At 49.7% G+C, this 19,710-nt stretch overlaps 1 protein-coding gene across 1 annotated transcript in view; it reads left to right on the forward strand.

Annotated features, from left to right (window-relative positions):
- LOC115083694 (oocyte zinc finger protein XlCOF6-like) overlaps positions 1-19,215 on the forward strand; it is a 38,713-nt gene extending 19,498 nt beyond the window's left edge. Inside the window, exons 3-4 of the mRNA XM_029587656.1 lie at positions 3,631-3,754; positions 16,463-19,215. Of these exons, the coding sequence (XP_029443516.1) occupies positions 3,631-3,754; positions 16,463-18,078 (1,740 nt within the window). The 3' untranslated portion in view covers positions 18,079-19,215. The remainder of the gene's footprint in view (positions 1-3,630; positions 3,755-16,462) is intronic.
- Positions 19,216-19,710: the final 495 nt, after the last annotated feature.

A 19,710-nucleotide genomic window follows, 5' to 3' on the forward strand; every position in this document is an offset into this window, starting at 1 on the left:
TGATAAATATTCAGCAGGAATTAGTGAGAGAGGGTTTGAGGTATTTCCGGCGTCGGGGCTACCCGGAGGCGGTAGTATCCACGCTATTGCGGGCACGAAAGACATCGACGTCGGCGGCCTATGTTCGAGCCTGGAAGGTGTTCGAGCTGTGGTGTACCAGCCAGGCCACGAGACCCGCTAAGGCTTCTGTAACATATATAGAAACATAGAAATGACGGCAGAAGAAGACCAAACGGCCCATCCAGTCTGCCCAGCAAGCTTCACACATTTTTTCTCTCATACTTATCTGTTTCTCTTAGCTCTTGGTTCTATTTCCCTTCCACCCCCACCTTTAATGTAGAGAGCAGTGATGGAGCTGTATCCAAGTGAAATATCTAGCTTGATTAGTTAGGGGTAGAAGCTGCCGCAGTAAGCAAGCTGCACCCATGCTTATTTGTTTTACCCAGACTATGTTATACAGCCCTTATTGGTTGTTTTTCTTCTCCCCTGCCGTTGAAGCAGGGAGCTATGCTGGATATGCGTGAAGTATAAGTCTTCTCCCATGCCATTGAAGCAGAGAGCCATGCTGGATGTGCATCGAAAGTGAAGTATCAGGCACATTTGGTTTGGGGTAGTAACCGCCGTAACAAGCCAGCTACTCCCCGCTTTGTGTACCTCAGATCCTTCAGTTTCTACAGGCGGGGGTGGAAAAAGGGCTCGCCTATAATTCACTACGGGTTCAGGTGGCCGCCCTTGGTTCGCTGTTGAGCGATGGGGGCTCTCTTCTACAGTATCCTGACATTGCTCGTTTTCTCAAGGGTGTCAAGCATATGCGTCCTCCGTTACGGGACCCTTGTCCCTCCTGGAGTCTTAACCTTGTGCTTCGCTTCCTGTCGGGACCACCGTTCGAGCCGCTGCACAGCGCAACGATAAAGGATCTCACTCTCAAGACTGTATTTCTTGTGGCCATCTGTTCCGCTCGACGCATCTCGGAGCTGCAGGCTCTGTCGTGTAGAGAGCCCTATCTCCGTTTCTCCGACTCTGGAGTTTCGCTTCACACCGTTCCCTCCTTCCTTCCGAAGGTGGTTTCTGCATTCCATGTGAACCAGACGGTGGAGTTGCCGTCCTTCTCTTCCTCAGAGCCGAAGTCTCTCCGTCTCTTGAATGTCAAGCGCACTCTGCGCCTCTATCTGGAGGCTACAAATGAGTTCCGGACCTCTGACCATCTCTTCGTACTCTGGGCCGGTCCTAAGAAGGGGTCTCAGGCCTCGAAGACTACCATTGCCAGATGGCTGAAGGCCGGCATTGCTGCTTCCTACATTGGGGCGGGTCGGACTCCCCCACCCGGCATCGTCACGCATTCTACGCGTTCTCAGGCGGCTTCCTGGGCGGAGGTTCGCTCGGTATCCTCGCAGGAAATTTGTAGGGCAGCCACCTGGAAATCGTTACACACGTTCTCGAGGCACTATCGCCTGCACCTCGCCTCTTCGGTCTCTGGACACTTTGGCGAGCAGGTTCTCCGAGCAGGCCTCACAGGACCCCACCCGATTTAGGGAAGCTTGGGTACATCCCACTGTCTGGACTGATCCAGGTACGTACAGGGAAAAGAAAATTATTACTTACCTGCTAATTTTCGTTCCTGTAGTACCATGGATCAGTCCAGACGCCCACCGCATTTGGGTTCTTGATCCTGCTCAGCTCTGCGCTACTTCTTGCTCGCAGTGTTCTGTGTCTTCACAGTCGTTTCTTTTCGCTGTTTTTCACAGCTCCCTACAAGTTGATAGGATGTTTGCAGTTACTTGTTGCGGTTACAATTGTTTTCATTATCTGTTTCCACAAACTTGATCCTTCGGGGGTTTCTACTCTGGCTTTGATATACTCGATACTGAACTCCTGCAGAGGGGGTAGTAGTATATATGGATACGCCCCCTCAAAGCTTGTGCTGACTCCATCTGCTGGATTGGGGACATAACCCACGGTCTAGACTGATCCATGGTACTACAGGAACGAAAATTAGCAGGTAAGTAATAATTTTCTTATTGTGCCTGTAAATGGGCTTTTGAGCATTGCCCTCGGGTTGTGCGTGTAACAGTAAGAGAGAGGTGTGTGCTGGGGCGGGGATACTATTTACATACAGGCAGTGTAAATGCGTCTGCAGCGCTGGGATTCACCTGCACCGGATAATATTCAAAGCAGACTTGTGCGTGCTCTGTACACCCAAGCTTCAGCCCTAAATGGGCCACTAAAACTCACCCACATTGAGATTTAAAGAAACCCACACAGGTTTAGAGCAGGTCCCCAAAATGTCCCTCCCACCCCCAGAGAGCCTCTCTCTATGTCACCAAATTTGTGCAGGTTATGAAGTTACGCAGGGAGTCACAGAGGTGGAAACTATAGAAAATCAGAACTTTACATTAAATATAATTCATCACTTAATCATCCTGCATGTGACCCATGGAAATAACTGGAAATGGGAGCCAGGTTACTCCCCAGCACCCCAAACTTTTCCTGCCCTGCTATTTATTTGATTCATTGATTGTATTTTGTTAGTCTCCTAATTTGAAAAATCATCTCGATGCGATGCACACAGAGACATTGAAATATCTAATCGTATGACAGGATTAGCACTACTGCTACTATTGATCATGTTTAAAGCACTACCAGTCATACACAGTGCTGCACAGACACACATAGGAGACGGTCCCTGCTCCAGGGAGCTTACAATTTAGATAAGGCAAACATACACAACACACGTCTTCCAGAGTTTTCTTTATTATAGAGAAGTACTTGGGATTTAAAAGCAACATCAATAAGGCAAAGTTTTAAACTGGATTCACTTATGGCCAGAGAGGGAGCAAGACGCAAGGACTCAGGAAGTCTCTTCCAGGCACTCGGCAGAGCGAGGCAGAGAGCAGGGAATTGGAAGGAGGTGGTGGAGGAGAAAGGCACAAATTAGAGGGACGGCGTTCACGAGGAAGGGAGAGAGAAGAGAAGAAAGGCAGTGAGGAGCTGCAGAGTGAGTGCATTTGTAGGGGAGGGAGAGAAGCTTGAACTGTAGGTGGAAGTGGACAGAGAGCCAATGTAGCGACCTGAGAAGAGGGGTTACATGATCATAGCGAGGTTAAAGAAAGAGAAGTCATGCAGCTGAATGTTGAAGAGATTGCAGGGGAGAAAAACGATTCAGCGGGAGGTCAGCACAGAGCAAGTTACAGAAGTCTAAGCAGGAGGAGATAAGAGAGGGGAGGAGGGTTTTGGCTCAGAGAGGAAGGGATAGATTTTAGCAGTGTTATAGAGGAGGAAGTGACTCACTTTAGCAGTGTTTTGGATGTGTAGAAGGAGGGAGAGGCATCAAAGATGACCCAAGGTTAGGGGCTGAGCAAACCAGGAGGATGAGAGCACAGTGAGCCCTCCTGATGTGACAGAATCAGATGTTCCTGATGTTCTGGATAATGCTCTGTTAGATCTGGGGTTTTATTATTCACTGATTTATCCAGGCAGAGACGTTTGCTATTCTGGGTCTCTGGGATTAGACTTGCAAACCCCGAGGTCCAGAAAGGAAACTGAGTCCAGGGGAACAAGTCTGGCAGTCCTGGGGATGAGGGGTCCTGGTGTCCCCTCTTCCATGATAAAATGTTATGGTTTATGTTTCAGGTGCCGGTGACGTTTGAGGACCTTGCTGTCTCTTTCTCCCAGGAGGAAGGAGGTTGTTTAGATGAAGGACAGAAGGAGATTTCCAGGGATGTGAAGGAGAATTATGAGAGCCTGAGCTCTGAGGGTAAGGATTGCATTATCTCCATTTTTAGTAAATACAGGGGATGTTGTAGTAAAAGTCACTTTTTTCCTGGGTCAGCTCCACACCAGAGATGTGCAGACAGGGCTGGATTTAGCATTTTCCCATAGATAAGCAGCATGAATAAGCCATGCTGTCTGGGAGTCCTCTGGGCAGCTAGGTGGCGCTGCTCTCTTAGAACAGAGACTTTCAGTGCAGTCTGCCTACTTGGATCCTCCCCCGCTTTCCCCATCCTCCTCAGTTCGTTTTTTTTCCTCGCGCCTGACTGCACACGGAGCTCTTCTCCTCCTCAGCGAAACATTTCTCTGAAGTAAAAAAAAAAGAGAAAAGAAGTTAAACACAGGAAATCTGTGGGAAAGGTGTTGTTACCTATGCCTTGGACCCGACCACAACCAGGCAGCCTGTAGGGACTGTGGATGCATGTCCCCCCGCGCGCAGCAGCAGAGGGCTGCCAAAATATCAGAACTGAGAGAAGTGGTATCGGACTCGTATACCCCTTCGGAAGAGTTTGCTCTGTCTTCCCCAGGCCCCCCCCCCCCCCGAGCCTCCAAGGAGTCGACGCGTCCCAGGGCCGCTTCAGTGGGGCCTCCCGGTTCATCCAGGCCAGTACTGAAGCGAGGGACATCGGCGCCGATGCACGACGAAGGAGATACATCGAGAGCATCGACGACGCCGAAGACAATATCTGCACCGAGTGGCATTGGAGCTCAGATGCGTCCGTAGGAAGCCGGCCGCATGTTTCGGGATCAAAGCATAAGCACAGGGACATCCACGCACCGAAGCAATTCAGCACCGACGCCATCAACGCACTCACTGGCAAAGACCCCACAGAAGCACACTTCAGGACACAAAAGACCCAGAGAACCTTCCCATCTCCTGGTTGTGGATTTGGACGTGGTCCCCTCTTCACCAGCCACCTTGCATGCTTCCTCAACTTCAAGGAGATCAGGCCTTCAAGAGCCTTTACGAAAGAGGTAAAGGGTCCCCTCTCGATCCCTCCTTTACCCGGAGGTCCGAACACGGACTTATTGCTGTCTGCGATACTCCCTAGGGCTCCTCCCAGGGATCTGGCACCACCACCCACTGAGCCACACAGACAGCCTCTGCCAACCCCTCAAGTCATCTTAGCCTCGCAGGTGATGTCCCAGGCTGCAAGGGATACATCTGGCAGAAACACCGCTGGAAGCCCCCCCATCACCGCAAGACAGCCTCAGCTCAGTGCCTTCCCCTGTCCAACCTCTACCAATTCCTTCTCTGGGGGATCTTCCCCCCAGCCGTCCACGTCACCGGCATCCTCCACAGGGTACCCCTTCAATCCGGCGGAGGAACAACCTGAGCCGGTCTCTCCTCTGGAAGACTTGTCTTATTCGAAGTTTCTGGAGAAGGTGGGGCAATGCCGCAACGTCGAGACAAGGAAAGTCCCTGACCCAAGAGCAGACGTCCTGGGTGTCCTCAAAATTTTTGAGTCACCTGTGGAGCCCATAGCCTTGCCCTCCCATGAAGTCTTAGACGCGGTCATGACCAGGGCCTGGGAAAACCCCCTTTGCGGGACCATCAACCTCTCGAAAGATGGACCTCAAATTTCGTATGAGGCAATCCCCGTGCTACGCTGCAGTACAGCTTCCTCAGGCCTCTGTAGTCGTGGAGTCCACCATGCAGAGGACTAAAAAATTTCGCCTTCACTCGAACATTCCTCCTGGGAAAGATTCGAAGTATTAGGTGGCTTCGGAAAGAAGGCCTTTCAGTCTGGGATGCTCAGTGCGAAAATCCAGCAACACCAATTTTACATTACGTAATATTTATATGAGTGTCTGCAATCGTTGAAGCCCTTGCTTCAGGAGGCGTCCCCGGACCATCAACCCCCGGAGCAATTTCACAATTTGGAGGAGGGCTTGAGACATCTCTTGCGAACAGTATATGAGAGGTTCGGGACTTCGACTAAGTCCATGGCCAATGCCATCGCGGCCCAACGACTCGCGTGGCTGCGAGCCAGTGCCATCCGCGAGGATGTTCATGAGAAGCTCGCCGACTTGCCCTCTCTCCCAGATAACCTTTTCGGGGACTAATTTAGAGAAACAATAGCCCAGTTCAAAGAGCAGAAGATAGCAGTAATGTCCCTGGCTTCTCCTGCAGATACGGCTTCCTCGAGGCGGTACTTTACATCATCCCACAAACCATATTACCAGCGACAACCGTACAAGCTGTACCCGGCCTTCCAGCCTCTGCAATAAACTCCAACTCGTCCTCAGTCTTCCCAGCAACAGGGAGCTCGGCAACGCCAGCGCACTCCCCAGCTACCTCGTCCGCCTCAGGATCCCAACCCCCCCAGGGTTTTTAGGGCAAATGCACCCGTCGCTACCACTCCTGGTGGGAGGCAGGCTCACCCACTTTCTTCAGGCATGGAAGAACATAACATCTGACCTCTGGCTTCTATGTATCATACAGGAGGACTACTCCCTCAATTTTCACTCCACCCCCTCCACTCCACACCTGGTGCCCCAGAAACACCTGTCAGCGCACTGCAGTCAACTGCAGCTGGAGATCAACAGCTTACTTCAGCAACAGCGGCGCAGTTCCACCAGGGCTTCTATTCCCAATACTTCCTTATACCCAAGAAGTCAGGAGGGTTACGACCCATCCTAGACCTTCGAGTTCTCAACAGGTACTTAACAAAGGAGAAATTCAAAATGACGTCACTAAAGTCCATCCTGACCTTCCTCGGACCCAACGATTGGATGTGTTCACTGGACCTCAAAGATGCCTATTCATACATACCGATGCACCCTATTTTCTGGCGGTTCCTATGCTTTACAGCCACTGGCCGCCATTTTCAGCACAAGGTGCTCCCATTTGGCCTCTCCTCAGCCCCCAAAGGGCTGCTACCGCTAGGCATTACCATATGCCTAGCGGTAGCAGTGGGTCACTCCGGGAGATTCAAGTATTCCCCTGGATGATTGGCTGCTGGTGACCCTCAACCCACTGACAGTCGCCGCTCCTTTTGCCCGTTTTTACTGCCGGGCCTAATTTAAATAATGAATCGCGCGCACTCGTCCTCCCAGCCCTATTAGCATGCCTCGCCTCACCAAGGGTATCCCTGACAGGGACCCAGACACCACGGACGACGAAGGGATGCAGGCTCTTTGGAGGATGGGGAAATCCCTCCAGGCTTGGAACCATACCGGACCATGTTACAGTTTTTCCACAGAGAAGAATTGCCGTGGCTGGTCTCCCAGATCCTGAAGACTCTGAGAGTTCCAGGCACGAATCCTATGTCTGAGCCAAAGAAGAACCCATTCTGGTGTCTCTACAGAAAGCTTCTTGCTATTTCCTGATGCTGGAAGCCATCCAGGAGTTGATTGACCTGGAATTGGATGCCCTGGAGCTAGCTCTAAAGGTTGTCGTGCATTGAAGGACTTATACCCTCTGGACCCGGCAGCCAAAGAACACCTGTATTTCCTGAAAGTGTACAAGCCTGGTCTACGCCATTTTGAAGCGAACAACTATCCCAGTAGAGGGAGGAGCAGCCTTGAAGGATGCGCACGATAAGCAGCTGGAGTCCATCCTTAAACAAGACTTTGACGTGACAGCAATGAAGCTGCAGTTCGCTTCCTGTTCTGCCCTGGTGGCTCGCTCGTGTCTGCTTCTCCCAAGAGGCAGATAGCTCAGGGACACATTCCAGAGAGGCGATGGAGCCTGCTGCAGCATTCCTAGCAGATGCAAGCTCTGACCTAGTGCGGTCCTTAGCCAGAGAGGTAGCCTCAGTGATGGAGGCCAGAAGGCAACTATGGCTGCGAAATTGGTCAACGGACGCATCCTCTAAGGCAAACCTCACAAAGTTGCCCTTTAAGGGATCCCTCTTATTTGGAAGTGAATTAGAAAAGTTGGGCAGTAAATGGGGTGAATCTCCAGGGTCACGGCTACTGGAAGATAAGAAAAAGAAGTTGCAGCACCCCTCACCTATGAAGGGTCGGACCAGGGGCTCCCAGCTTTTTTGGCCCTACAGAAACTCGCCATTTCAAACATCTTGACCTTCAGGAAGGTCTCGGTCCTTTCGGAGCCATCAACCAAAAAGAGGAATTGTTTGGGGTCAAGTTTGACCCGAACTCCCAATGAAGTCTGGACGGCCAATCCATAGGACAAGGAGATTGGGAGCCAACTATCCCTCTTCTCTCAGCGGGGGGTCAAGATCACGTCGGACAAATGGGTTCTGGACATCATTCGAGAAGGATACGTTCTGGAATTCCGCAGCATACCTCACTGATCGACCTACTGACCACATCCTACAACGCGAAGGTTCCCTGATTCTTCAGTCGCAGAAGAGATCAGCACTCCCAAGGGATCGATGTGCTGGTCCAGACCTGGCCAGAGGAGGACTTACTTTACGCCTTCCCTCCGTGGCCTCTACTGGGCAAGATCATTCGCAAGATCAAACACCACAGAGGAGTAGTCCTTCTGGTGGCCCCGGATTGGCCCAAATGCCCATGGTATGCAGATGTGGAAGCTTCTGGTGGAGAACCCCCTATACCTCCATCCGCACAGGGACCTTCTCCAACAAGGTCCGATCCTTCATGAGGGCTTAACCCAGTTTTGTCTTACGGTCTGGCCCTTGAGAGGACTTGCCTGACGAAGCGTGGGTATTCAGCGGCAGTAATTGCCACCTTGCTCTGCGCGTGGAAGTTATCGACATCCTTGATGTACATGTAGATCTGGAGAATATTTGAGGCTTGGTGCAAGGAACACAAACTCTCTCCTCAGTTGATAAAGATCCCCATGATTCTGGAATTCTTACAGGATGGCCTGAACAAAGGACTGACCCCCAACTCTTTGAAGGCCAGGTGGCGGCTCTCTCCTGTTTCAGAGGTGCGGTGAATGTAGCCTGCCAGTCCATTTTCTTACCATTCTTAGATGGACGCAAGGACTCGGAAGACTACCACCTCCTACGCCACTTAAACGTCAGTAGGCTGTTAGTACAATATCTCGAACGTACAGAACCGCTGTGCAAGACGGACCGCTTGTTTGTGGAAGGAAACAAGGCGAAGCAGCTTTGCGAGCTACCATAGTTCGCTGGATTAAGGAAGTGTTCACGGGAGCTTATGTAGCAACAGGGAAGCCTTTACCCCTTCAGGTTAAAGCTCATTACACTAGGGCCCAGGCAGTATCCTGGGTGGAAGCTAAGCTGCTGTCTCTCGTCAACATCTGCCAAACAGTGACGTGGGCCTCCTTGCACACCTTCTCCAGGTTCTATCGCCTGGACGTCCAAGATACAGCCTTTGCGAGGGCGGTGCTAACTGGACCGCGGGTAGCCTCCCACCCTGTTCAGGAGTAGCTTTTGTACATCCCATTGGTCCTGAGTCCATCTGGCTACATTAAGGAAAATGAAATTATCAGGTAGGTAATTTCTTCATTTGATGTCTTCTAAGTTAGGACTTTATGAGGCACTGATATCATTGAGGGCTGAAGGGATAGGGATGCTTCTGTTCCCTCTGCTCGTGCGTACTGATTGCTACTAACATGTAAGAAAGCCTTTACTTTCCTAGTGTGTAGCCAGATGGACTCAGAACAAGTGGGTATAGTGTGCTCGTGCTAGCAGTTGGAGACGGATCTGACGTCAGCACGGGTACATTTACCCCCACAGGAAGTGAAGCCATTCAGTAATTTCCATCTCCAAAGCAGTTTGGAGAGCCTGCACGCTCGCTGAGCGTGTTTTCCAATACTACTTTCTACTTTCTAAAAATCTCAGATGACGAGCCCCGCTGCTGGAAAGCCTGGGATGGGTAGTCAACCTATACAAGAGCTGCCTACAGCCTTCCCAATCACTGGAATACCTGGGAGTCCAGTTCGACACCCAGGCAGACAAAGTCAGTCTCACCACCAAGAGAAGATTAAAACTCCAGACGCGACTACGGTCCTTGATGGGAGCCAGCCGGCCCATAGCTTGGGATTATCTGCAGGTTCTCGGTCTCATGGCATCCACCCTGGAAGCGGTACCCTGGGCGAGGGCCCATATGAGACCACTACAACGCTCCCGCCTCTCTCGATGGAGCCCACGCTTCCGGAATTACTCCGTGCTTCTACCTCTACCAGCCAGACTGCGGACCCAACTACGGTGGTGGCTGCAGTCAGACCACACGAGCAGGGGGTCGAAGATGTCCTCCCCCATGTGGACTCTGCTCACCACAGATGCCAGCCTGAGCGGATGGGGAGCACACTGCGAAGAGCTCACCGCCCAGGGGCGGTGGAACAGAGAAGAGTCGGGGTGGAACATCAACCGTCTAGAGCAGGGGTGGGCAATTAATTTTCCCATGGGGCCGCATGAGAAATTGGGATGGTTTTAGAGGGCCGGACTAATATAATTAACTCAGTTCTCAATAGCCCTACTTATGAATAGACAGCAGTTTACCACCAATGCATGTCCTCTGAGAAAACACAACAAATAAGACCGATACAAACGCTTACATGCTAGCAAAATATCTCATCTCGGTAACAGACACAGAACTGACCTAACATACTCCCAGGATCTGTAGTAATGCACATAAACTAATCTGCACACAGTTACACCTGTATTATGGAATACACTCAAACAGGAGCAACCCTATCTATGAAAAGGCAACACTACAAATATTAAATCAGGTCCTAAAAACCAATACACCTCTTATTAGGAAAACAGAACTAGCAAGCACTATAGATCCCCACACAGAAATAATTGTAAAACTATACTAATAAGCAGAATAAATGTTTCAAAACAGCTATGAACAGAATAACATCCAACAATTAAAAACTCATAAAAACTATTAAACATTCTCCAAACACCAATAAAATATTTCAAAAAAAGCAGACATCACACAATTAAAATGGCAGTCAAGAAAAATAAACTTAAAGCCACCTTTACTTACCCCCTCCAGCAGCTCTCCTACTCCCCTTCCCTGCAGGCCGTGGCACACACCAGAAGCAGCAGTAGTGGCTAAGCTCTATACTTATGGTCCTCTTCCTTAGTGCCCATGTCTCTCACACACACACCATACCAGTCATGCCCCCATGACCAGTTTCTGTCTCTCACACACCAATCATCTCCCAAACAGTCTTTGGCACACACACACCAGTCACCTTCCTGATCAGTTTCTCTCATGCCAAACACACACACACACACAGGCTTCCCACTCCCGTGTTCTACTTACATATATGGGCTTCTCACTCTCATAATCACTTTCTCTGTCTCTCTCTCTCACACACACACTCACTCACCAGTCTCTCACTCCCATGCTTGTTCTCTCCATTTGCACAGGCTTCTCATTCCCATAATCACTTTCTTTCTCTCTCTCACACACACACACACACACCAGTCTCTCACTCACATGTTCTCTTTCAGATATACAGGCTTCTCCCTCCCATGATGTGTCTCACATACACCCAGGTTTCTCACTCCCATGCTCACTCTTCACATGCACAGGCTTCTCATTCCCATAATCACTTTATTTCTCTCTCTCTCACACACACACACACCAGTCACCTGATCTCACTCATGCATACACACACACACAGGCTTCCCACTCCCAAGTTCTCTTTCAGATATACAGGCTTCTCCCTCCCATGCTGTGTCTCACACACACCCAGGTTTCTCACTCTCATGCTCACTCTCTTCACATGCACAGGCTTCTCATTCCCATAATCACTTTCTCTCTGTTACACACACACCAGTCTCTCTCATTTCCATGCTCACTCTCCACGTGCACAGGCTTCTCATTCCCTGAATCACATTCACACACACCAGTCTTTTTCTCTCACACACACAGTCACCTTACCAAGCAGTCTCTCTCTCTCATGCATGCACACTCACCCAGGTTTCTCACTCCCACAACTCCAGGCTTCTTACGCTCATGCTTTCCCACATACCCAGACTTCTCACTTTCATGCTTTTTCTCTCTCTCACACACACACATCAGTCACCTCCCCGACTAATGTCTCACACTCTCACATACACATCAGTCATCTCCTTTAGTCACTTTCATTGTCTCTCACATACACACACATCAGCCCTCTGACCAGTCAATCACACACAGGCTGGCTGGCTGCTTCTCACTCTCTCTCTTACTCACTTCCTTCCCCCCCCCCCCCCCCCCCCGAGCACAAATGGGAGCTGCTGCAGCCCGCAGGCCAAGAAAGAAGAATCCCATCGGCCGCGGGAGGCTCATGCTGCTGACTCCTTTCTCGATTACCGGCTGCTTCAATTGCTCGGGGACCGACGCTGCAGCCGACGCGGCACGGCTCTTTCTCCTTCCCGCGCACCGCTCCGTGTATCACTTCCTGTTCCGGGTCACGGGAGGGGGGGTGCAGGCGCGGGAAGAAGAAAAGGCCAGCCGCGGGTGCCACAGCTTCTAACACCGCTGCCGTTACCACTGGGCTTGAACGTGCCGACAGCCCAGCGGCAACGGCAGCGGGAGAGACCGGGAGCGCGCGCCGCGGACCGGCAAAAAACTCCCACGGCCCGGTCCCGGTCTGCGGACCGGTGGTTGGGGACCCCTGAAAAAAGACCACGAAAGGCGGAACTGTGACATATCGTATTTTTCGCTCCATAAGACACACCTGACTATAAGACGCACCTAGGATTTAGAGGGGGAAAATGAAAAAAAAAAAATTTGTGCTAAACCTGCTCTGCGTCTGGGCGTCTTATGGAGCAAATTAGGGGAGTGCATAGCTTTTTTTTTCCTCCCCATTTTGTTTTCGGGTCTGGGGAGGGCCATTTCGATCCACTCCCCAGATCAGAAAACTTTTCTTTCTCTGGGAACCCCTCCCCCCCAAAAAAAACCCCATCCCAACCCTTTAAATTAACAACCCCCACCCCCCTGACTCCCCCAAGACCTGCCGACTTAATTTACTACAACCCCCACCCTCCTGACTCCCCCAAGACCTGCCGACTTAATTTACTACAACTCCCCCCCAGACCTGCCGATTTAATTTACTGCAACCCCCCACCCTCCTGACCCCCCCCAAGACCTGCCGACTTAATTTACTGCAACCCCCCACCCTCCTGACCCCCCCAAGACCTGCCGACTTAATTTACTGCAACCCCCCACCCTCCTGACCCCCCCAAGACCTGCCGACTTAATTTACTGCAACCCCCCCCCCTCCTGACCCCCCCAAGACCTGCCGACTTAATTTACTGCAACCCCCCACCCTCCTGACCCCCCCCAAGACCTGCCGACTTAATTTACTGCAACCCCCCACCCTCCTGACCCCCCCCAAGACCTGCCGACTTAATTTACTACAACCCCCCCCCCAAGACCTGCCGATTTAATTTACTGCAACCCCCCACCCTCCTGACCTGCCGACTTAATTTACTACAACCCCCACCCTCCTGACCCCCCCCCCCCAAAAGACCTGCCGACTTAATTTACTGCAAACCCCCCCAAGACCTGCCAAACGTCCCTGGTGGTCCAGCTGGGGTCCAGGAGCGGTCCGGGAACGATCTCCTGGGCTTCGGTCGTCGGCTGCCAGTAAACAAAATGGCGCCGACGGCCCTTTGCCCTCACTATGTCACTGAGACCGACCAATAGCAGCAGTCGGTCCCAGTGACATAGTGAGGGCAAAGGGCCGTCGGCGCCATTTTGTTTACTGGCAGCCGACAGCCCACGCCCAGGAGATCGTTTCCGGACCGCTCCTGGACCCCAGCTGGACCACCAGGGACGTTTGGCAGGTCTTGGGGGGGGGGGGGTCAGGAGGGTGGGGGGTTGCAGTAAATTAAGTCGGCAGGTCTTGGGGGGGTCAGGAGGGTGGGGGGGTTTGTTAGATTTTTTTTTTTTTTTTTAATATTCGCTCCATAAGACGCACATACATTTTCCCCCCACTTTTGGGGGGAAAAAAGTGCATCTTATGGAGCGAAAAATACGGTATGTTTGCCCAGCACCGGCCAATCGGACAGCGTGCCTTCGCTCGAGGCACTCCCTCCCCCCCACCGGACGCTGTAAAAAAAACAAAACAGTTCATTCTCCGGCGAGGGAGCGGAGAATGAACTGTTGCCTTCCCTCTGCAAGGGAAGGCAGCAGTGCCTCATTCCCCGTCTGCTCTCAGCAGTGGGCGGGCCGGATTCAGCCCGCGGGCCGCCCCTTGCCCAGGTCTGGTCTAGAGGCACGGGCAGTCCGGTTAGCCTGCCTGCAATTTGCTCCCAGACTGCGGAACAGAACAGTCAGAGTGATGTCAGACAACGCCACCACGGTGGCATACATCAACCGACAGGGCGGAACCAGAAGCCAACAGGTGTCTCTAGAGATAGCCCCACTGATGGCTTGGGCAGAGGCGAATCTCCAGGACATCTCCGCCGTCCACGTTGCCGGAAGGGACAACACCGCGGCAGACTTCCTCAGCAGGGAAAGCCTAAATCCGGGAGAATGGCAGCTGTCCCCCACAGCCTTCCAGATGATCGTGGATCAGTGGGGGACTCCGGACATGGACCTACTAGCGGACAGGTCCAATGCTCAGGTACCCAGATACTTCAGCCGCAAGCGAGATCCGTTCTCTCACGGGATCGACGCCCTGGTTCAGCCATGGCCTCCATGGCCCCTGCTGGGCGCCCTTATACACAAGATTCAGAGGCACAGGAGCCTAGTTCTTCTAGTGGCACCGGACTGGCCAAGAAGATCCTGGTACGCGGACATGAGAAGACTACTGACAGGGGAGCCTCTTCCCCTGCCTCCGCTCCGGGACCTGCTGCTTCAAGGTCCCATCCTCCACGAGGATCCAGCTCAATTCTCTCTTACGGTCTGGCCATTGAGAGGTCTAGACTGAAGAAAAGAGGTTACTCGGAGCCAGTGATAGATACACTCCTCCGAGCGCGCAAGTTTTCCACATCCCTCACCTACATAAGGATCTGGAGAGTATTTGAAGCCTGGTGCGACACTCGTGGCACCAATCCACATGCGACTACTATCCCTATTGTTCTGGATTTCCTGCAGGATGGGCTTCAGAAGGGTCTCTCCCTAAGCTCCATCAAGGTTCAGGTGGCTGCGCTGTCTTGCTACGGTCCCAGGAGGGATGGTAAAACCATTTCCACGCATCCAGATGTTTCTCGCTTCCTGAAAGGAGTCAAGCACATTCGTCCGCAACTGAAGTGGCCAGTGCCCCTGTGGAACCTCAACCTTGTTTTGGATTTCCTCGCGGGATCCACCTTCAGACCCCTTCGGGGCCTGTCTCTCCGCTAACTTTGAAGATGGTGTTCCTGCTGGCAGTGTGTTCAGCACGCCGCATCTCAGAGCTACAAGCTCTGTCCTGCCGTGACCCCTTTCTCAGAATCACTCCTGAGGCTATCCATCTTCGCACGGTTCCCTCCTTTTTACCTAAAGTAGTCTCACAATTTCACCTCAACCAAACCATATCCTTGCCTACCACGGCAGGTTTGAAGAAATCAGAAGAAGGGCGTTTGCTACGCCATCTCGATATCGGCAGATTGCTGCCCAGATACCTGGAAACGACAGAAGCAGTACGAAAGACGGACCATCTGTTCGTCCTTCACAGCGGGAAGAAACAAGGAGAAGCGGTCTCACGGCCCACCATCGCCCGCTGGATCAAAGATGTTATCAGAGCGTCCTAAGTAGAGGCCGGGAAGTCACCGCCTCTGCAGGTCAAGGCTCATTCTTCCAGAGCGCAGGCGGCCTCTTGGGCAGAATCTAGGATGCTGTCGCCCGCGGAGATATGTAAGGCGGCGACGTGGTCCTCCCTCCATACCTTTTCCAGATTTTACCGTCTGGATGTCCAGGCCAGGGAGGACACAGCATTTGCGAGGGCAGTCCTGAATGGACCTCGGGCAGCCTCCCGCTCAGTCCGGGAGTAGCTTTTGTACATCCCACTTGTTCTGAGTCCATCTGGCTATACGCTAGGAAATGTTGAGATTACTTACCTGATAATCTCCTTTTCCTTAGTGTAGACAGATGGACTCAGCATCCCACCCGGCTGCCAGTATACATGGGTTTCACTGATTCAAGATAAGCCTTATCACTTCTTATATGAGTGCGTCCATTCTACCAGGTGTCGACGTCTTCCGGTTGGGAACGCTGGCTGTCTCCAGCTACTATCAATCGGTCAGGGGAATCCTGTTTCACTAATTATTTTGATCGGTCAGTACACCTACACATATATCCATAACAGCTTTTGCAAGGAAGATTGAGTGGCTTCACTTCCTGCGGGGGTATATGTACCCGTGCTGACGTCAGATCCGTCTCCAACTGCTAGCACGAGCACACTATACCCACTTGTTCTGAGTCCATCTGTCTACACTAAGGAAAAGGAGATTATCAGGTAAGTAATCTCAACATTTCTCTTGCTCTTCCAGTTGATTTCAGTGTGATTTGAGTTCAGAAAGCATTTGCAAAGATTATTGTTTAAAGATGTTTTTAATTTATCAATTTTATTTTATTATGTTCTATTTGATTTGTGATTGAATGTGTGTGTATCTTTGTAATCCACCCTGAATGATTGCATTGGAGGAGGCGGGGTATAAGTTTATAACTTATATAGATCAATAAAATTAACCACAGGAGTTTTCAGAGGTTTTCCTAAAGCTTCTGCTACATCACAGAATTCTGTAATATCAGAAATCCCATGTGCTCATTATATGATCCTTCAAAATGTTTGATCCCAGGCCATTGATAGCTTTCCATTCCATTGTCATATCACATGACTAATTCCTTTTTTTTTTATATCCAGCAAGCAATGAGGTCATACCGGAAGAGGAGAATAGAGAAGAACACCCTATAGTACTGGCACTTACACCAAGACAATCAAGAAATGTCTGTGAGAATCTTTCCCAGATTACTGATGGGGGAGACACGAGCCAAAATCAGCAGGAATTGGACAAGAAGTGGCGAGACCCTACAGGAAACTCACTGGATGGAGTCACTGCATGTGAGAGAAGTGACAGGGAGCTCACAGATATCCCTGAGCACCAGAGACCTATGAGAGCAGAGATAACCTTCCAGAGTAATAACAGTGATCAAATGACTTCTGACCTCACCCAGATTGACCTGAGCGAAATGAGACCCATTCAAAATAATAACAGTACTCAAATGACTTCTGCCCTCTGGCAGAGAGATGAGGAAGGGAAGAAATCCTTTGCTAGGAAATGTCATTTTGTATTGCACCAGAAAACTCACTCAGGAGCGAGACCTGTTTCATGTTCTCAGTGTGGAAAATTTTTCAAACAGAAGTTAACCCTGAAATTACACCAGAGAATCCACATTCAGGGGAACACTTTCACTTGTATTGAATGTAAGAAAAACCTTTTTAGCAGGGAATCTTTACTAATGCACCAAAGAACGCACACAGGTAAGAGATCCTCATCTTGCCCTCAAGATGGAGAAGCTTACAGCTCCGAGTTCTGTTTATTAAATCCCCAGAAAATGGAGAAAGAAGAGAGAACATTTTCATCTTCTGAAAGAGGAGAAAACATAATTCAAACGCAAGACCTAATAATAAATGAAAAATTATTCATGTGTACTGATGGTGACAGAAACTTCAATGAGAGAGAAATGTTCACAGGAGAACTAAAATTCCAAACAGGGGAGAGAGCAGTTTCAACTAGTGAAGGCAATAAAATCTTATGTTATGAGAGAGTCTCTTCAAGAAATGGAAAAAAGCATGATGAGCAACCATTGTCTTGCTTTCAGGCTGAAAAATATTTCAATAGGAAGGCAACCATCCCACAGCAGAGGAAAATGCCCAAATCAGAAAGTCAATATATATGTACTGAGTGTAGTAAAAGCTACAAGACAAAGTATAATCTCATAATCCACCAGAGAATCCACACTGGAGAGAAACCATTTACATGTCATGAGTGTGGTGAAAGCTTTAGTGCAAAGGCCAGACTCAAAGACCATCAGAGACTCCACACTGGAGTAGAACCATATACATGTACTGAGTGTGGTAAAAGCTTCAGTCAGAAGCATTATCTCACAATTCACAAGAGAATCCACACAGGAGAGAAACCATTTGCATGCACTGATTGTGATAAATGCTTTAAGTCTAAGGTAGAAATCAAAATCCACCAGAGAAGCCACACTGGGGAGAAACCATATACATGTACTGAGTGTGGTAAAAGCTTCACGCAAAAGCCTAATCTCACAATGCACCAGACAATCCACACTGGAGAGAAACAATTTACATGTACTGAGTGTGGTAAAAGCTTCAGGCAGAAGCATAATCTCACAATGCACCAGAGAATCCACACTGGAGAGAAACCATTTACATGTACTGAGTGTGGTAAAAGCTTCAGCAAGAAGCATAATCTCATAATCCACCAGAGAATCCACACTGGGGAGAAATGATTTACATGTACTGACTGTGGTAAAAGCTTCAGGCAGAAGCATTATCTCGCGATTCACAAGAGAATCCACACATGAGAGAAACCATTTGGATGCTCTGATTGTGATAAATGCTTTAAGACAAAGGAAGAAATCAAAATGCATCAGAGAATCCACACTGAAGTAGAACCATATACATGTACTGAGTGTGGTAAAAGTTTCAGACAGAAGACATCTCTCATATGGCATCAGAGAATCCACATTGGAGTGAAACCAAGTCCTTGTACTTTGTTCTGAAGTTTTTACCTCACAAAGGACAAACTTTCAAGTCACCTGAGAAGGCACACAGGAGTCTAATGAATTCACTCAGTCTCCTATAGAAATTGAAATTGTAGACTGGACTGATAAGGATCTTAAATAATTGGAAGCAAGAAGAATGAAATTTCCTCTGCGCTCAGGCAGGCCGATCTGGGCAAGTGGGTTATGCACCTCTACCAGCAGATGGAAATGGATTAAAAGCTGACATCACATAGAAAGCCAGAATTGGCCTCACGACGCTAATGCGCCCGCTTCCCGAAGGAGGGCTAACTTGTCCCAATATTCATTGATATAATATAGTTATCTGTTATGTCATATTCGGGATTGGCTGGGCAAATCGGATGTTCTAATTCCGAAAAATCTACTCCGAGACTGGTGCGCCCCATTGGACTTGGGTAACCTTCTGATAGCTCCCAAGTCCTCTCTTCCAGCACACAACCAAAACTTTCCCTATTTTATAGCCTGTTGCACAGCATGGAAACGCCTATGCTCGCAGCTGCGTCTGTCATGGCGGACATTGATCTTTGCACCGATTGTGGGACTTCCAACAAAACTCGGCGTTCCTCCTCTGGAAAGAAGCAGGCCTTACCCATGTCTTCCAATTACTCGATGCCTCTGGATCTCAGCTCTGTACCTTCACAGACCTATTTTGAGATTTTGCCAAGAAGTTTTTTCACATATCTCCAAATAAGACGCATTCCTTTTTTCTTTTTTTTTTTTTTGTAATTTAAACTTTATTTGAGAGAGTAAGCAAAATATACAGTACAACAAAGAACAATATGTAACCATAATTGTACAAATATTCACAATCAACAAAAGGAATAAACTGATAAAGCAACTGGATCTCTGTTTGCCTCTTTAAATCCCCCCCTCCCCCCTTGTCCCTTGGGATCTTACAGAAATTAAGTTCAAGCTGGGTTCTATAAAATGTACAGAATATATTAAATAAAAAACAAAACAGTTCAGGCAACCGACTGATTCTGTCTCCAAAGTAAATAAGGATTCCAGATACGGTGAAATAACCCTAGTTGTTTCTGTCTGTGGGCCGTTATTTTACTAAGAGTAAAAAGCGAAGAAACACAGGATTGGATCTTAACCAATGTAGGCAAGGCCATGTCTTTCCAGTGAAAAGCTATTTCACATTGAGCCGCAGTGGCCACTAGTTTAATAAATTGCTGAAGCGATCTGTCCCCCTGAGGGCATGCAGAATTCAGTAAGGCTACTGAGGGTGTAAGAACAGTAGCTGTTTGGGTGATATCTGTTAGCCAGCTGGCCAAGGCCCTCCATAACTGTGTAATAGTTGCACACTCCCACCAAAGGTGGAAGAAAGTCCCCTCT

The sequence above is a fragment of the Rhinatrema bivittatum genome, chromosome 2 (assembly GCF_901001135.1).
Source record: "Rhinatrema bivittatum chromosome 2, aRhiBiv1.1, whole genome shotgun sequence".
Classification (NCBI taxonomy): domain Eukaryota; kingdom Metazoa; phylum Chordata; class Amphibia; order Gymnophiona; family Rhinatrematidae; genus Rhinatrema; species Rhinatrema bivittatum.